Source organism: Rhinatrema bivittatum, chromosome 9 (assembly GCF_901001135.1).
Source record: "Rhinatrema bivittatum chromosome 9, aRhiBiv1.1, whole genome shotgun sequence".
NCBI classification, from domain to species: Eukaryota; Metazoa; Chordata; class Amphibia; order Gymnophiona; family Rhinatrematidae; genus Rhinatrema; species Rhinatrema bivittatum.
The window spans coordinates 149,500,205-149,517,759 of NC_042623.1; the positions used below are offsets into that span (position 1 = coordinate 149,500,205).

The window sequence follows — 17,555 nt, forward strand, 5'->3', positions numbered from 1 at the left end:
TTTTATACTCCATTTTCAGTGTTACAGTTTTTCAATGAAATGATTTTAATTTTAAAACGAAGTGGAAACAGCGACTACGATTAAGATCCCAAAGCAGGGTATCATAAGATCAAAACTCACAAAATAAAGCATGAGTATTTTCCTATGTTGTATACGAAGAATCCAGGCATGCCTAAAGGCCATATTTAATACATCCCAGAAAAGCAAATGTAATTTACATTTGAGCCATATCATTAAAATCTTGCACAAGGATCATATCAATGTAGTCACAAGAGGAATCGACCAGCTTTCTCCTGTCTAAACTGAACTATTCCCTTTCTTGTTTATTGCTTGATTGGAAAACTAGAGAGGAAAGGATTAGCAATGTAAAATCAATGGAGAAAGCAGGCTCGAGGCAGGGGCAAAGAACCAATTTCATGAAAAACAAATCTCTTTCTTGCTGTTGCCAGGAATGAACACAACAGACACATGGTATAAGAACTAAGCCTCTTTACTGAGTTATGCTCACATTTGTTCAACTTTTGCTCAATCAATTTATCTTTTTTTTTTCATACAATGTCAAGAGTGAGATTTCTGTTGTGCACATGGAATCAGTTACAGAATGAGGCACTGATGGCTCGGGAACATTTTTTTGATTTTGAGCCTTGGTCATGTGCTCTGTTATTACATTTCTGCTATGATACAGCAGGCTTATCCTCAACAATGAAACTTCACACAGCAAAGGCATAGGCTATCCCCAGACACTGGATTCTTACATTTTTGCAGCCCGGCCTGTAATTGCAGTGTAAGGAACATATTTACCCAATGGAGCCAGACACTGTTTCAAGTTTATTAAATATTAAAGCACAGACTGATGTTTCCTTTTCAGAGGAGGACCAAGCAACTGAGTTGTCAAGGAGAGGAGATGTGGACCACAGCAGAGTCAGTTCATCACAGAAATGGCTCAATGTTAATCTCCAGGGCAGAACATGGCATGGTTAGCTCAAATTTGGTAATGACATCAGGGTGAAGGACACCAAGCTTTCCAACACGTTGACCTCTGGCAATGACCTCAGCACATCTTCCAGGGAAAAAAGCACAGTCTGAAGGGAAAGTAAGAGTAAAATCAATGGTATAGCAGAAAAAAAGTCAATACAGAGCAAAATGCTAAAAAAAAAAAGTCAATTTCTTAAGCTACAGTGCATTCATAGTGTATTACAGGACTGTCAACATAGAAGGAATGAGGCAAAAGTATTTGACCCCATAAAAAGTCAGCAGATTAGTGTGGATTGCAAATGACACATATACAGATTGTTCCAAACCAGTATGCTCTTAAAGTACATTTTCAAAGTCACAATTCATTATTTCTCTGCATTTTTTGTAAAATAAAATAAAATTGAAAACTGAAGGGGGTCAAATACTTTTGCAAGCCACTGTATATGTACAAATTTGGGGGGAAAACCCATCCCTGTCAGAGTCCTCATCTACCCCCTGACATGTCCTAAACGTTTGAGTGGCTAGAACACCAAACAAAAAAGTTAAGGAAGACGACCCACATACAGAGCAATCTCATAAATCTTCTTTTCCTATGAAAAGCAGGCAGTACACAAGTTTTATCCAGAAAAACGTTTTGAGTGAAAAAAAATTGATACATTCAGTGAAGTCTGTAAACTATAAACTTATCACAAAACGTTTCCTACCTTTCTGTGTGTGAAAATAAAATTTGCTGTTATCGAGGGCAAGGGTAGGCAACTCCAGTCCTGGAGTGCCACAAACAGGTCTGGTTTTCAGGACATCTGCAATGAATATGCATGAGATATATTTGTACACAATGGAGGCAGTGCATGCAAATATACCTCATGAATATTCACTGTGGAAATCCTGAAAACCAGACCTATTTGTGGCCCTCCAGGACCGGAGCTGTTTACCCCTGATCTAGGGTCTAAGTAAGAAAATCCTGCTAATTATATACTACATAATCAGTAACAAGACCTACATTCATGCAAGGGCTTTTAAGCAGCTTCATGTACACTGGAAAAGCACAGCCAAGACTGTCCCACAGGAAATCTGTGATCTCCTTTTACTTCCTATTGAGCACTACTGCTTAGATGGACAATTATTACAGTGACAAAAATGAATGCATTTTGAATAGAGATAAAAAGTCTACTTTTACTATTGCATGGTGATACTGTTTGATGATCAAGGTAACAATGCAATGTGATAAAGCAGTTGCCAAAGCCAGAAGGATGCTGAGCTACCCAGAAAGTCATAACCGGCAGGAAAGAGGAAGTGATAATGCCTATGAGCAGGCTATTGATGAGACCTCATTTAAAGTATTGTGACTCTTTTCAAAGGCTTTACATCTAAAAGGATATAGACAAGCTGGAATCAGAGGTTACCAAAATGATACAAGTCTGCACCAAAATCTATATGAGATTTAATTATGTATACATGAGAGGAGAGACATGGGAGATATGAGATATTCAAATATCTCAAAGGTATAAATCAAGCACAAGAAGCAATTTTTTCAAAGAATATTCTAGAATACAAGATTATGTAATGAATTTTAGCTCCAGTTCCCACATGCATGAGCCCTGATCCGGCTGTTCATATAGGCTCTAGCTACAGTCTTTGCACTGGTGAAATCAAAGCCAACTGTCAATATAGTTCTAATGGCTGTATCTGCACCAGTGCCAGCTCTATATGGTTTTCTGGGGACATTGCAACCTCACAACAACCTGAGGGCATACAGTTCATAGCCATTCATAGGCTATTTACTAAAAACCATGGGTCACTAATTAGTCTCACATACAGTGCTAATAAACTAAAATGTTTAATATTGACAAGGATTTATAGTGACCATGAAAAAGATTAAAAAGCTGCAACAAATAGGAGGGGAAAATATTTTTACAATTAACACCAATACATTTACTATTGACTTGTCAGTCAACTCAAATACTATAGCAAGAGAGTAGTTAATCCTACTGAATTCACAGCCAGACTTCTTAAGCTGTTATATCAAAAATAGTTGAGAAGATAGGTGCTGGTTTTCTCACCAGTTCTGTCTAGTCAGTACACATAGCCATACCGCACTCAGATGTGCAATGTGTATATGTTTCTGCTCAGCTCCTGTCCTTGTCCGCTTGTCAGGATAATTCAACTCTCAATGCCTCCTCTCTCAGCATGATGTCAGCAGCTTGATCTGCCTTGAGGATTAACCATTGGCTCTAGCTACTAGTGTAAAATATGGTACTATTAAGCTGCCACCTGCTGTTTAACTTAAAATCAGCAGAAAATAAACAGTTTGTAAAAGGAAAGAAGTTTCACAGGGGAGAAAAATTAAGACATTAACAATTTAAACCAGTTTCACCCAACCCCAACTAGTTTATTTACAAAATATAATAATTTCCAGAGATTTCCTGGGAAACTCTACAAACACAGGGCATAATATTTTGTGCAATTATTAGTCAACACATCTCTTGACTTAAAATGGGATTTACTTAGCTTTGTTGATGACCATGGCTTTGAGAATTTGAAGGAGAGAGCTTAAAATGCATGATGTAGTAAGGATCATACCTGGGAGTATGTTATCCCATATAGAGATAGCTAGATAGATAGAGATACAGAGATATATATAGATTAATCTTAAAAGATAATAAAGTGGATTCCACTGCAGAATCAAGTTGAATCTAGGAGATTCATGAGGAAAATCCTTAGTGGTAACATGGGTAAACTGACTGTAGTAAGTTAGATACCACGATAAGCTAAAATGCTGGGATCTGAGAGGGGTAGTAAAAATTGGATATAAAGTTTGCAATAGTTATGCTTGTTCTGGAGAATGCTGTGGAATCAATTCAGTGATATGGGTATGATAAAAGATGTGTGCTATTTAAAATGATTTACTGAATGAATGGATGCTTACAGGAGAGGAAAGGAAAAATGAAGAAATGCCTGGAACACATGATTTGGAGAGACTGGAAAGTGAATGCGTGGAAGAGAAATGGAAAGAAATTAGATTTCTTAAAGACTATTTCCAAAATAAAGTATTAGATCACTGTTTTTAGACATACTGAGATGACGCAAGATCATTTGTAAGAAATGAGTGTGGGGAAAAAAAAGTTGAATAGTAGATTCTTTTGACAGGTCTTCTGAAGATAACTCATGGGATCCCATATTTGTTTTAGGATAATTTTACACTTTATAGTTCTGGGAAGATTCAATTGCAGAAATCATGAAAGGTTTGGTTATGTTGGTTGCTGATACTAAAAGTAATATTGCATAGACATGAATTTCAGTCTGGGATAAAACTAGATTTTAATTCGGGGGTTGGGAAATCAAGAGCAATGAGGCCCATATTCAGTAAGCAGACGAGCGAACAAGTCATCCGACTAAATGTATCCGGATAACTTGTTCTAGATATTCAGAGGGTTACACGTTTTGCTAAAAATACTCGACTAAGGTCATCCAGCTAACATTAGCCAGATAACTTTAAACCTCATCGGCCAACTTTTGAATATGGCCAGTTAGGTCTAAAGTTATCTGGCCTTATAGGGGCTGGATAACCTGACACTTAACCGGATATCCTCAAAAGATATCCAATTAAGTGGCACTCGTATAGTAAAAAAAACCCCAAAACTTACCGTGTGCCTTCCAGCCCGATTGCCAACCCTCCACCACAAATTATAACACACCTGTTGTCCGAGGACTCTCCAATTCCTTACAGTTTTAAGCAATACTGAAAATATCAGTGCTGGCCCTCCAGCCCACCCCCTCCTTCCCCAGGGAATAGTTAAAAGAAATAATGCGTTCTCGCTACCCCCAAGCCCTCCCACCCACTACCTCAAATCTGCCCAAATACATGGCCCAGGATCAAAGTATGCTACAATCCCAGGCGCTTCCAGCATAGCTCTGGGCAGTCACACTGAAAGCGTAAACTATCAGCATAACTGTTCAGCCCATTGGTAGAAGCGGATTGGAATTGGAATGGGAGGCCAGTGGTAAGTTTTAGGGTTTTTTTTTTCTTTTTAATTGTACTAGTGTCACTTAACCCAAAGATATCCAGTTAAGTAGCAGGTTATCCGGCCACACAAGGCAGGAAAATTTTAGACCTGCTCAAAGGCACTTCTAAAGTTATCCGATTAACTTCGCCAGTTATAGATAAAAATCAGCTGTTAGTAAACTCCTCCAGAACACCTTTTTCATCCGGCTAGATTTTACCAAGTGGCTCAGTATTAAACAATTTGCCATTCAGATGGATAACTTGTAAATTATCTGTCTAAAAGCCTTTGGATATTGACCTATATAAAAGTTTATGGAGGACTCATGCCTATATCTAAATTTAAAAAAAGATATATTTGTTTGTGAATGAGATGAATCTCTCAATTTAAAAAGATTTAAAATTATATGGTGAATCCTGGTGCGATATTACAAGAAACGCATCTCTTGTATTTGGAATTGCTAACGCTGAAAGGGGGTAATGGGGTTGAGGAATGTGCCTTTTTGCCAACTGTAGGTAAGAAAACTGATTGGTTTTTTGTTTGTTAACATCTTTTTATTAAACAAAGCAACAAGGAAACAGCTTAACATCAAAATATGACACTAGAGTCACCTGCGTAGCACACAGTTAACAGAAGTGACATTTAACAATGCGAAGGAACAATAGTCATATGAAAGGCAATTAGCATTCCCTGATACTTCGTCCATTTTTTCCAAATATAATAACACATAAAAAGAAAAAGAGCAACTCGCAACCCACCCGTCTCATCTCGCATCACCATTCAACCACACTCATCAAACACCACTCATTCGCACACATACATCCAGAATCCAGTACAGGACAATCAGGTATTAAAAGATGAGTCCATAGGGGTTAATATATGGTCAGGTTATATGGGAAGCTTCCAGTTGGTTGAGTACTCATCTCCAAGTAACTGATTTTGTTCGGTAGCCAGAAGTAAATTATAAAACTTCTGCCATAGAGCTATATAGACATCTGATACAGAGCGTGTGCTTTAACGGACATCTAGACCTTCCATCTGCATGTGCGATATCATTGAACTCCTCCACTTAGAGAAGGAAGGTGGCGTGTCAGTGAGCCATTCTTCCAAGATAACTCTGCGGGCCAGTGCTAGGGCAATATACACGAACAAAGAATGGCTCTTTGTAAATTGTGATTTATTTATTTATTTATTTATTTATTTAAGGTCTCTTTTATACCGACATCCGTTGACACATCGCATCGGTTTACAAAAAACAAAAACTTTTGGGCGGAGCCCTTACATATAACAGCGGAACAAGATTAACTTTTGGGCGGGGCCCTTACATATAACCAATAGAGTACATTAAACGGGGGGGTGAAAACTAGATATAACTATAAATCAATATGAGTAAACCAACTATATACACAGATAAGCGGGTTCAAAGTACAAAATCAGCAGGCAAATTCTTAGTCTTAAAACGGAGGCAATTATAGTCATAGCTCGAGGAGTATATATTATAGAGGAATTCTCTAATAGGGGAAATTCTAAGTGGTGGGGGGGGATATGGAGTAGGCTTGCTGGAAAAGCCAGGTTTTCAGTTTTTTTTTGAATTTGGGTGTATGTGTCTCTACGCGTATATCATGGGGTAGGGAGTTCCATAAGGTGGGGCTGGCGAGGGAGAAAGCTCTGCTAATAGTAGAGGAGAGTTTGAAAGTTTTGATGGGTTGGGCACGAAGGGTTCCTTGAAGGGCTGGGCGGGTGGGTCTGTTGGAGGTGCGGGGGAGGAGGGGGGGGTTGATCCAGTTGAGGTTGGAGTTCAACAGACTTTTATGAATGATGGAGAGTGCTTTATAAAGAATTCGTGAGTTTATTGGGAGCCAATGTAGTTCTATGAGTGTGGGGGTAATATGGTCTCTTTTTCTTGTGTTTGACAGAATCCTAGCGGCGGCGTTTTGCAAAAGTTGTAAAGGCTTGGTATGTATTGCAGGGATGCCGAGGAAGAGAGCGTTACAATAGTCTATTTTAGACAAAATGATAGACTGGAGAACTGTGCGGAAGTCGGAGAAATGAAGCAGGGGTCTGAGTTTTTTTATCGTTTGGAGCTTAAAGTAGCATTCCTTTAGGATGGATTTAATGAATGGTTTAAAGGTAAGATGATTGTCAATAAGGACACCTAGGTTGCGAGTGTGCGGGGGGAAAGTGGTAGATGAGTATGCAAAAGGAATGTCTGGGAGCGGATGCCTGTTAGATATGATTAATAGTTCAGTTTTGTTGGGATTTAGAGCTAGCTGCATGTCATTGAGAAGTTGGTTGATAGAGGAGAGACAGGATTCCCAGTTCTGTAGCGCAGTTTGTAGAGAGTCAGAGAATGGGAAAATGAGTTGCACATCGTCAGCATATATGAAATGCTTGATGTGAAGGTTAGTGAGAAGCGTGGTAAGGGGAAGCATGTATATATTAAAGAGGGTAGAAGAGAGAGAGGATCCTTGGGGCACACCTTGAGGGAGACTGATGGGGTCAGATTCATTGTTGTCCACTAAAACAGTAAAGAAGCGATTTTGGAGGTACGATTGAATCCAGGTGAGGGCATTGCCAGTAATCCCGATACTCTTCAAGATATTGAGGAGGACATCGTGATTGACTGTATCAAATGCAGCAGAAATGTCAAGCATGGCAATCAGGTAAGAGGATCCTGAGTCGGTTCCTCTGATGAGGGTATCATGTAGGGAGAGCAGTAGGGTTTCAGTACTTAAATGCTTCCTGAAACCGTGTTGGGTGGATGGGAGAATATTGTTCTGTTCTAGGTGATTAGATAGGCGTGAATTAACTAGTTTTTCCAGGACTTTAGCTAGGAGGGGTAGATTGGAGACGGGTCTATAATTAGATAGGGTGGCAGGGTCAAGATTGGGTTTTTTGAGTAGCGGTTTCACTACTGCTTGCTTGAGAAAATTAGGGACTGTGCCATGCTCTAAGGAACAGTTAAGAATATTCGATAAAGGTTTGGCGATCACTTTGGGTATAGATAGTAAGAGTTTAGAAGGAATAGTTTCAGAGGGATGTGAAGAGGGTTTCATTTTTTTTAGGATGTTCTCAACTTCCAGGGAGGAAGAGGAATCAAAAGTAGAAAGGGAGACTGGTGAGTTTATAGAGGGGAGACAGATTTTGAAGCTGTTGCGAGAGAATTGTGCTGTGATGGAGGATACCTTGTTTTTAAAAAATTGTGCAAGCTCATTGCACCGATTTTTTGAGGAAATTGCAGGTTGTTGTGTGAGGGAGGGCGAGGTTAGATCGGCAACCATGGAGAAGAGGGCCTTGGGATTGTGTTGCAGACCATGTATTTTTTTGGCGTAATATTCTCGTTTGGTTTGGAGTATGGACTTTCTATATTCATGCATACGTTGGTAGTATATTGTTTTGGTTGCGGGGGATTGGTGCTTACGCCAGGACCTTTCTGCAGCTCTGAGATGGGTTTTAAGATCCCTGAGCTCAGGCGTGTACCAAGGTTTTCGATTTCTACGGTTTGGGTTTACAGTTTTCGTTATTAACGGGCAGTGTTTATTGGCGATGCTGAGGGTGGAATTAACCCAGGTGGAGAAGGCGTTGTCGGTGGAGGAGAGATCAATATGGTTGCCTATATCCGAGCATGCTTGTGTGATGGTGTCTATATCGCAGGATTTGCGAAAATTGAATGCTATGGGCTGACTGGGCAGTATAGTAGAACTTTGAGGGAGGGTGAGTCTAGTTTGAATCAGGGAGTGATCAGACCAGGGTACTGCCATGCATGATGGGGGGTTGCTTATGTTGAAGTGGGAGTTGATAAAAATCAGATCAAGAGTGTGGCCAGCTTTGTGTGTGGGCGAGTTCACAATTTGTTGGAAACCCATGGCTTCGAGGGAGGACATGAATGCTTCGCATGCTGGGGATTGTGGGATGGTATCTATGTGTAAGTTAAAGTCTCCTAGGAGAATCGTGGGTACGTCGGGGGATAACGAGTTAGCAAAGAATTCAATAAGGGGGGATGAATCTTTCTCAAGGAGACCTGGGGGGGTATAAATGAGACATAGTTGGAGTGATTTTGATTTGAAGAAGCCAATTTCATATTGATTAGGGATGTCACATTTCTGGGCCAAGAGTTGAAAGTCCTTTTTTACAGCCAGGAGTATGCCGCCTCCTCTCTTCTTTTTTCGAGGGATTGAGAAAACATCGTAGCTGTCTAGGGGTAGTTGGTTGATGAGGGGAGTGTCATGCTGTTTGAACCAGGTTTCCGTGACAGCGCATATTTCAGGTTTGGAGTCAATGAGAATGTCATGTAAGAGATGAGTTTTCTTTTGGAGTGATTGTGCGTTGAAAAGAATAATGGTAATGAGAGAGAGACTGATGGCTTGTGTGCGTGTGAGTGTGTGTATTGGGATAAGCCTTCTTTTGTTTTGAGTTGTCTTGTGGTGTGCGGTCTGATGTGTGAAAGCGAGGGGAAAATTAGTGTGGTGTCCTGGCTGGTATGATAATGAATAATTGTCGATTAAAGGAGGCATTGTAGAGCCGTAGAGTAATGCAGGTAAAAATTTGGGTGTGAGTGATAATGCTGCAAATTACAGAGAACCAAATATTGCACATTTAACAGGCAGAATAATGGTTGAATAGGTATAGTATAGAGAAAACAGGGAAAATCACATATTAGAAGACTGGAGATCAAAATAAATTAGGAGCAGCTGACTAGGTTACCAAAGCAGTAAGTGTAGCAAGAAGAGGGGTTTTCTCTTGGGGGGTATTAGGTGGAGCGCATAGCTGAGATACCTAACCTACGTAGGTGGAGGTGAGGAAGGGATGGTACAAATTCCATATTACAGGCAGATTACAATGCTGAGTAACACAGCTGCGTAAACCGTTGAGTTGTAAATATATTTGCTGTCACATACAGTGCTAACGCAGGGGTTAAACTGTGGGCACTCAAGGGTTAAGGGTCGGTGCTCCTTTGGGGCTGCAACGAAGGGGCGAGACAAAGGGGCAAGCCCCTTTGACGCGCTCCTTCGGCGCGCGACGCTTGGCGTGCGGCGCCTGGAAAGATTGAAATTTAAAGGTACTCTTAGTCTGTGTGTGATTGGCTGCCTTGCAGCGGTCGGCTGATTGGCCGGTTCTCGGTGGGGGGCGGGCTTCGGCCGCGAGGGGAGCGGGCCTGGAGCACTGCTTGTTCTGGTCGCGCTGTCGGCGGTGGCCCCGTCCGGGCAAGAGATATAAAAAGAAGGCCTTACCCCGATGGGCCGCCGGCGCCGATTGCGCAGGCCTTGCAGCTGGAGTGGCAGCGTGTCTCCTCAGGTAAGCCGGACAGAAAGGGCGATTTGCGGGCTTCGTAGCTGAAATTAAAGAGCCACCCAATCTCGGCTGATTGGCTGCCTTGCAGCCGTCGGCTGATTGGCCGGTTCTCGGTGGGGGGCGGGCTTCGGCCGCGAGGGGAGCGGGCCTGGAGCACTGCTTGTTCTGGTTGCGCTGTCGGCGGTGGCCCCGTCCGGGCAAGAGATATAAAAAGAAGGCCTTACCCCGATGGGCCGCCGGCGCCGATTGCGCAGGCCTTGCAGCTGGAGTAGCAGCGTGTCTCCTCAGGTAAGCAGGACATTATTGACCAAAGCACCCAGCCCGCCTTGAAATGGTATTAAGATGTCAGTGCATTGATGGAGAGTCTGGAGAATGGCCTTCTAAAATGTAAAGTTTTTGTGCCACAACAGAAATAGGTGTACAAAAGACCCTTCTTCAAGATGGTATTTAAGATATTCAGTGTTGTCAACCAGGCCCATTTTGTGCAAATGAGGTCTGTCTGCTTGGCAATGATGTATAATTTTATAATGCATTTCCTTTAAGGACATTGGGCGTGGTCTATGAAACAAGTCACTAAACAGTCTGCCCAGTCTCTCCATCGTGATGGTCAAACCCAACTCCTTCGTCCCAAAAACAAGCTAAATTTGTCAACCACCCCTCTGATTGTTTCTTTTTACAATATGTATACCAAGTATCAATAGAATTTTTCCTCCGAGCAATGTGTACTATCTCATTGGACCAAATCAGCTCCTGACATATCTCTGCCTCAGTCATTCTCAATGAAAATATATAGTGTCTAAGTTGTAAATAACCATAAAAGTGCGTATTAGGCAAATCGTACAGGAGCTGAACTTAGTGAAAGCTGAGAACCGTCCCAGAGTCTTCCGCCATCAAGGTGCGCAACCTTGCATATTCTGCCATTCCTGAAAGATTTTGTTCGTAGCCCTAGGTAGAAATTGTTGGTTGGATTGAATCGGAAGGATTAAAGAGGTGTCCATCCACAAGCCTACATATGCTCTCAGTTGGTGCCATGCTCAAAGCAAAGAGGGTAAAAAAAGAGTGTCCTCAAAATACTTAAATGAGAGGGATTTAGACATATGCATCAAACTAAGAGGAGAGTAGGGTTTAGAAAAGAGTTCTATTAGTCGTAAGGCATCATATTTAAAATTGTTACTAATAAGCTCCCCTAAGGATCTTAAGTGACATGCTAAGGTATATATGAAACAGTCTGGGGCTTCTATTCCGCCAACTTCTCTGGATCTGATCAGCTTTCGATAGGCAATCTTAGGTTGTTTCCCCCTCCACACAAATCCTACATACATTGATCTCAAACGTGCCAGGTCATGACAAGTGAGCCAACAGGGAAGCATCTGGAGCCTATAAAGGAGCTTAGGCAAAAATTACCATTTTGAATAGGGCATTTCTCCCCAGCATAGATAAAGGAAGATCCTTCCAGGCTTTCAGTTGAAGTTGAAGTCCCTTTATTAGATCCTTAAAATTGTATTCATACAAATGAGTTACGCCAGAAGGGATCCAAATTCCCAAGTATTTAATCGTTTGGGTCGCCCATCTTAAGGGAAAATCCCTTATCCAACTGTCCGGATGATCTGAAAATAGAGGGAGTGCTTCAGACTTGTCAAAGTTAATCGTAAGACCTGAGAAAGATTGGAAGGTTAAAAAGACCTGAAGGATCCGAGGAATTGCCAAAGCAGCCTGAGCGAGAAATAGTAAAATGTCATCTGCAAAAAGGTACATTTTCAACTCCTCATGGCCTATCTGGACTCCTAAAATATTTTTGCTTTGGTGAATTTTAATCGCTATGGGTTCCAAAGTAAGTACAAATAATAAACGGGACATAGGGCATCCCTCTCTCGTACCCCCCTGCAAAAAGAATTCCCTGGAAAGTTCACCATTAACAAGGATACAAGCTGTCGGATCAGTATACAACAGTCAAATCCATTGCAAAAAAGGACCCCCCATCCCATATTTTTCAAGTATCCAAAATATATGACCAACTGACTTTGTCAAAAGCCTTCTCGGATCCAGACTTAGCACTATCCCTTTAGGGATATCCTTTGCCTGCGATAAGACCACTAGCAGTTTGCACACATTGGGGTAGATTTTATAAATGTACGCATGGGTGTAATTTTGTTCGTGCACCAGGTGCGAACAAAAGTACGCTGGATTTTATAAGATACGCGCATAGCTGCGCGTATCTTATAAAATCCGGGGTCAGCGCGCGCAAGGGCGTGCACATTTGTGCAACCTGCGTGCGCCGAGCCCAGCACGCGCTGCCTGTTCCCTCCGAGGCCGCTCCGAAATCGGAGCGGGCTCGGAGGGAACTTTCCTTCCGCCTCCCCTCACCTTCCCCTACCTAATCCACTCCCCAGCCCTATCTAAACCCCCCCCCCCCCTACCTTTGTTGGCAGATTTACGCCTGCGGAAAGCAGGTGTAAATCTGTGCGCGCCAGCGGGCTGCTTGCGCGCCATCACCCGACCCGGGGGCAGGTCCGGAGGCCTCAACCACGCCCCCAGGCCGGCACCACGCCCCTGGGCCCGCCCCCGAAACGCTGCGGCACTCGCGGCACGCCCCTGAAACGCCGCGGCACTCACGGCACGCCCGACACGCCCCTCCATGCGAGCCCCGGGGCTTGCGCGCGCCGCCGAGCCTATGCAAAATAGGCTCGGCGTACGCAGGGGGGGTTTGGGGTAGGTTTTCGGGGGGTACGCGCATACCCCTTTGAAAATCTACCCCATTATTGACACTGTACCTGTCTGTCACAAAGCCTGTCTGGTCTCCTGTTACTAGGAAGGGTAGGATTCCATTCAGTCATGCTGCAAGAATGGAAGCCAACAATTTGGCATCTATATTGAGTAGCGAGATTGGCCTGTAGAAAGCAGGACTACCCAAATCTCTTCCCTTTTTAGGTAGTACTATAATGATGGCTTGATATAACATCCCAGAGGGAACCCCAGAAATGCGAGCCTGGTTAAACATATCCCTGAGAAGTTGTAAAATTTGAAATTTGAGAATCTTAAATTCAGAACCAAATCCATCAGGACCCGCTGCTTTGTCCAGATGCAATTCGGATATAGCCCTAAAATCCTCCTCTTCAGTAATCGGTTGATGTAAAATACTTGCCATCTTTTGGAAATGGCAGGGAGAGGGAGATCCTTAAAAAAAGCCTCTCTGGCCTCCTCATTTGCTGGGACAGCTGTATAAAGCTGTTGATAATACACTCTGATAATTTCTCTTTTTTGTGGCCATCAGGGGCACCCCATTCGTATCTCACTCACCCCATTCGTAAGCCCACTTGTGAGATCCTCTCATCAAATTAGCCATTAGGCGTCACATTTTATTGCCGAATTTGTGCAGTTGGTATTTAAAGAAATTAATTAAAGTGAGCGCTCTTTGACGTAATAAGTGATCAAGATGGGCCTTGGCATCAGCATAGGCCTGTTTATTCACAGAGGTCATATAGGAAGTAAAGATTTGTTTGCGATTTTTGACTAGTTTGGTATATTGCAAGATCTCCACATCCCAGGCTTTCCTCTGGCGAACGGTATAAACTAATATTTCTCCCTCATGACAGCTTTCCCAGCTTCCCAGAGTGTGGTAGGGACTATGTTCTCCACATTATTTTATTTGTAATATTCCCTCCAAGCATCCCGATGCACTTGGCAAAAACTGGAGTCTTTCAGTAAGCGAGGGTTCATTTGCCAAAGGTAACATAAAGACCAGGGCATGGTCTAAAATAGTAGTGACCCTGATGGACGCAGACAGGACCTTTGGGAACAGAATTTTGGAGATTAACAAATAGTCAATTCTAGAATGGTTTTGATGTGGGTTATAGAAAATGTGGTCCGATTCCCAAGGGTGTAAGACCTTCCAGATATCCATCATGGCTAACTTATGACACAGAAGATTTACTCCTCTGTGGGATTCTTGAGAATTGGAAGGGCGAGGTGGTTTACAGTCTTCCCTGCTGTTTGCTACTATGTTGTAATCACCCCCGAGGACAAGATGGTGATCTGAATAGCCCAAAATGATGGTTAGAATAGAAGCATAGAAGTCAGAAGAATATACATTAGGGGCATATATATTCCCCAGTAGATAATGGGACCCAAACAATGTCCCCACTAAGAATATGTATCGTCCCTCTGGGTCTTTGTGAACCTTATTCACTGCAAAAGGGAGGTCCTTGTGGACGAGGGTAGCTACCCCCTGCTGCCTATGGGAATAAGAGGAAAAATAAGGAGTGGTTGTCTCGATAAAAAGAAATTCTTCAAACCTTAAATTGATTTCTTAAACATTGGATACTGAAGAGAAGTTGCATTTCTGGAGATAGAAAAAAATTTTTTTTTAAGAACATTCAGTCCAAAGATACGCGTAGCTGCGCGTATCTTTTAAAATCCGGGGTTGGTGCGCGCAAGGCTGCGCAAAATCGGCAGCTTGCGCGCGCCAAGCCGCGCAGCGTGCCTCCGTTCCCTCCGAGGCCGCTCCGAAATCAGAGTGGCCTCGGAGGGAACTTTTTTTTGTCCCCCCCCCACCTTTCCCTCCCTTCCCCTATCTAACCCACCCCCCAGCCCTAACTAAATCCCCCTCCCCTACCTTATTTCATTGAGTTACGCCTGCCTCTGGCAGGCGTAATTTGCGCATGTCACCAGCTCCCTGCCCAGGCCGCTGTGCTGGAGCACTCGTCCCCGCCCATGGACTGCCACCACGCCCACGGACACGCCCCCGAACGCCGCGCCACCCCCGACACGCCCCCCAAGCAAAGCCCCGGAACTTACGTGCATCCCGGGGCTTTGCGTGCGCCGGCGGCCTATGCAAAATAGGCGCGCAAGTGCCCTGTGCGCGTAAATCCAGCAGGATTTACGCGCGCAAGTGCCCTGTGCGCGTAAATCCAGCAGGATTTACGCGCACAGGGCTTTTAAAATCTACCCCACCATCTAATTGTAAAGCTAAACACAGAACATCTTTAAAAGTGATTAAATCACTGATGATGAAAGAGGGAGGGTCTTTAGACCCATGGAAATTCTTACAACCTACATCTAGGGATGATAATGACAAGTTTCAAGGTCAAACTGAATTCCTTAGAGTGACCAAAAAAGTATACATGAGTTTCACAGTGCATGTACATTTAGCTGCATTAAAAAGGCGAGGGGGAACAACAACTCATGTACTTGGCATTTTCAAAAGTACATGCACAATTCCCTCACAAAACTAGCAGGTGCAAAATGCACAGGTACTTTACAGCACAGAATTTACATTAGCTAACTTTCCAAAGGCAAGTCTCCTTTTGTAAATCACCTACCAAGTACATAAGGTAAAAGCACTCATCAGCTTTGCAACAAAACAGACTACTACAATTGTCCCGAATGTTTCTCCTCTTTCAAAAATATGCTAGAATAGACAAGTTGAAATAAAAAAACACTTATGCCCAGAGCTACTCTGGCGAGGGAAGCCCTCCTAGCTGCATCCCCCAGTTTGGCTGGATCACTTTGATTGGATTTATTTTTATTTATTTATTTATTTAGCATTTTTCTATACCGACCTTCATGGTTAAATACTATATCAGATCGGTTTACATCGAACAAGGGTAGATAACAGAAGGAACAACTTTTTTCTAATCAAGAAACAAAACAAAAACAAAAAGTTACATTTAACGAGGACTGTAAACTTGGAAGCTTAGGCAGCTGGAAGAAAAGGCCCAAAGAGGGTATTAAATTAGATTAAATACAAGAGAGACATAACATATCATAAATTCACTGTGCCTCCTCTATGTTCCCCCTCAAAGAAATATTTCTGGAACCACCACTTCTTCAAGCAGAGATCTAGAGTATTATTGATATTTTTCATGCTGTAATCTCTTTAGCTTTAACCTAGGAGGGTATAAGTCTTTCCCATCCAATTTGGTGCTTAATTTAACGATAGGCTTCTAGAGGATGTGTAGAAGATCTGGAACAAGGCAATTGTGAGATTTTTTATTTAATGATTCATCTGAGGTTTTGCCTGGTATTAAATGAGACACTTTTATAGCTATTCTTAAGGAAGTGATTGTACATTTTAGTACTAGGAATAATCAACTAAGGAAGCAGCAAGATCACAATTTGGAAAAAGAAATCAAATACCGGAGAACCAACAAACAAGAAATATAACTTTTTATCGTTGCAACTTCAGAAGTTGAAATATAAATACTTTATAACATCAGTAGTCAACAAGGGAAAGAGGGGGCTCTATCCACCCCCAAGGTTATCACACTTCTAGAAGGCAGGCTGGCTGGCTCTGGCACAGGCTTAAGAGATGTCTCAGGTCTGATGCTTGAGTTTCGTAGCTCTTTGGAGCAAATTCAGATGCAGGGGTCTGAGCAGACAATTTGGTGTGTGAAAATGCTGAAAACAACTGAGTTTGCAAGAACAAGTGTCTCCTCTTCAGGCATTTAACACTTCCATTCTTTAAAGATAATGCTGTCCAGCAGAGAAAAGTGGACAATCTGCATCGAGATCTGTCAGGTTTCCTACGACTTCTAAAAAAGAGATTTAAGTCATACTTAATGTCGTCTTTGGGCATTTTGAAGGTAACCTATCCACCTACTACTCGTTTATTACCTTCGCTCTGTTCAGTACACTGTGAGTGACCAGAAACTATCTTGCAAAGGTCAGCTGTTTGCTGACACTGTGGCTCTCATTTTTTGTCCAGCTTTCACCTTGAAAGTTTCTTTTTTTTATATACTTTTTATTTATTGCATTTAAATTTATAATCAATATAAATATATTTGACAGAAAAACAGAAGTATATATACAATAGCACTAGCAAAAGAAAATAATACAAAAAATAATAATAGTATCTACTTCAAATGAGGCCGCTTAAGAGGAGGGTCCAATAGAACAATATCTAAGGGGCATATAGGTATTAATAACAGGAGGAAAAAAAAGCAAAACTAAATCTAAATTCTGAGTTCAAACAGCCTCACCTAACTCCTAATACTGCAGTTCTATATACTTACTAAAGACTGACCTTCAACTACTTTTAGAGTCCACAAAAAATATCTCAGTTGGGATGGTTCAAAAGACATGCATACTTAATAGCTGCCAATCCAACAAAACATTTACAGAGAAATCAAATAATGCGAGTGGCACCTAATGCCAAAATTCAGAAGGCACAGATAGGGATTTCTTCCTGCGTTGGCCTCGCCAGTTCTGGAAATATCCGTATTTTGTCCTCTTTAATTATAACTTGACAGTTTTGAAAGTACAGATGCTGTATAGAGTTTTGATCCTAGG

At 42.2% G+C, this 17,555-nt stretch overlaps 1 protein-coding gene across 1 annotated transcript in view; it reads right to left on the bottom strand.

Moving 5' to 3' along the window:
• Positions 1-474: 474 nt before the first annotated feature.
• Positions 475-17,555, bottom strand: part of LOC115099577 (phenylalanine--tRNA ligase beta subunit-like) — a gene marked incomplete at its 5' end in the record, with an annotated part of 134,267 nt that continues 117,186 nt past the window's right edge. The window contains 1 exon segment of the mRNA XM_029617309.1: positions 475-1,082. Coding sequence (XP_029473169.1) covers positions 931-1,082 — 152 coding nt within the window.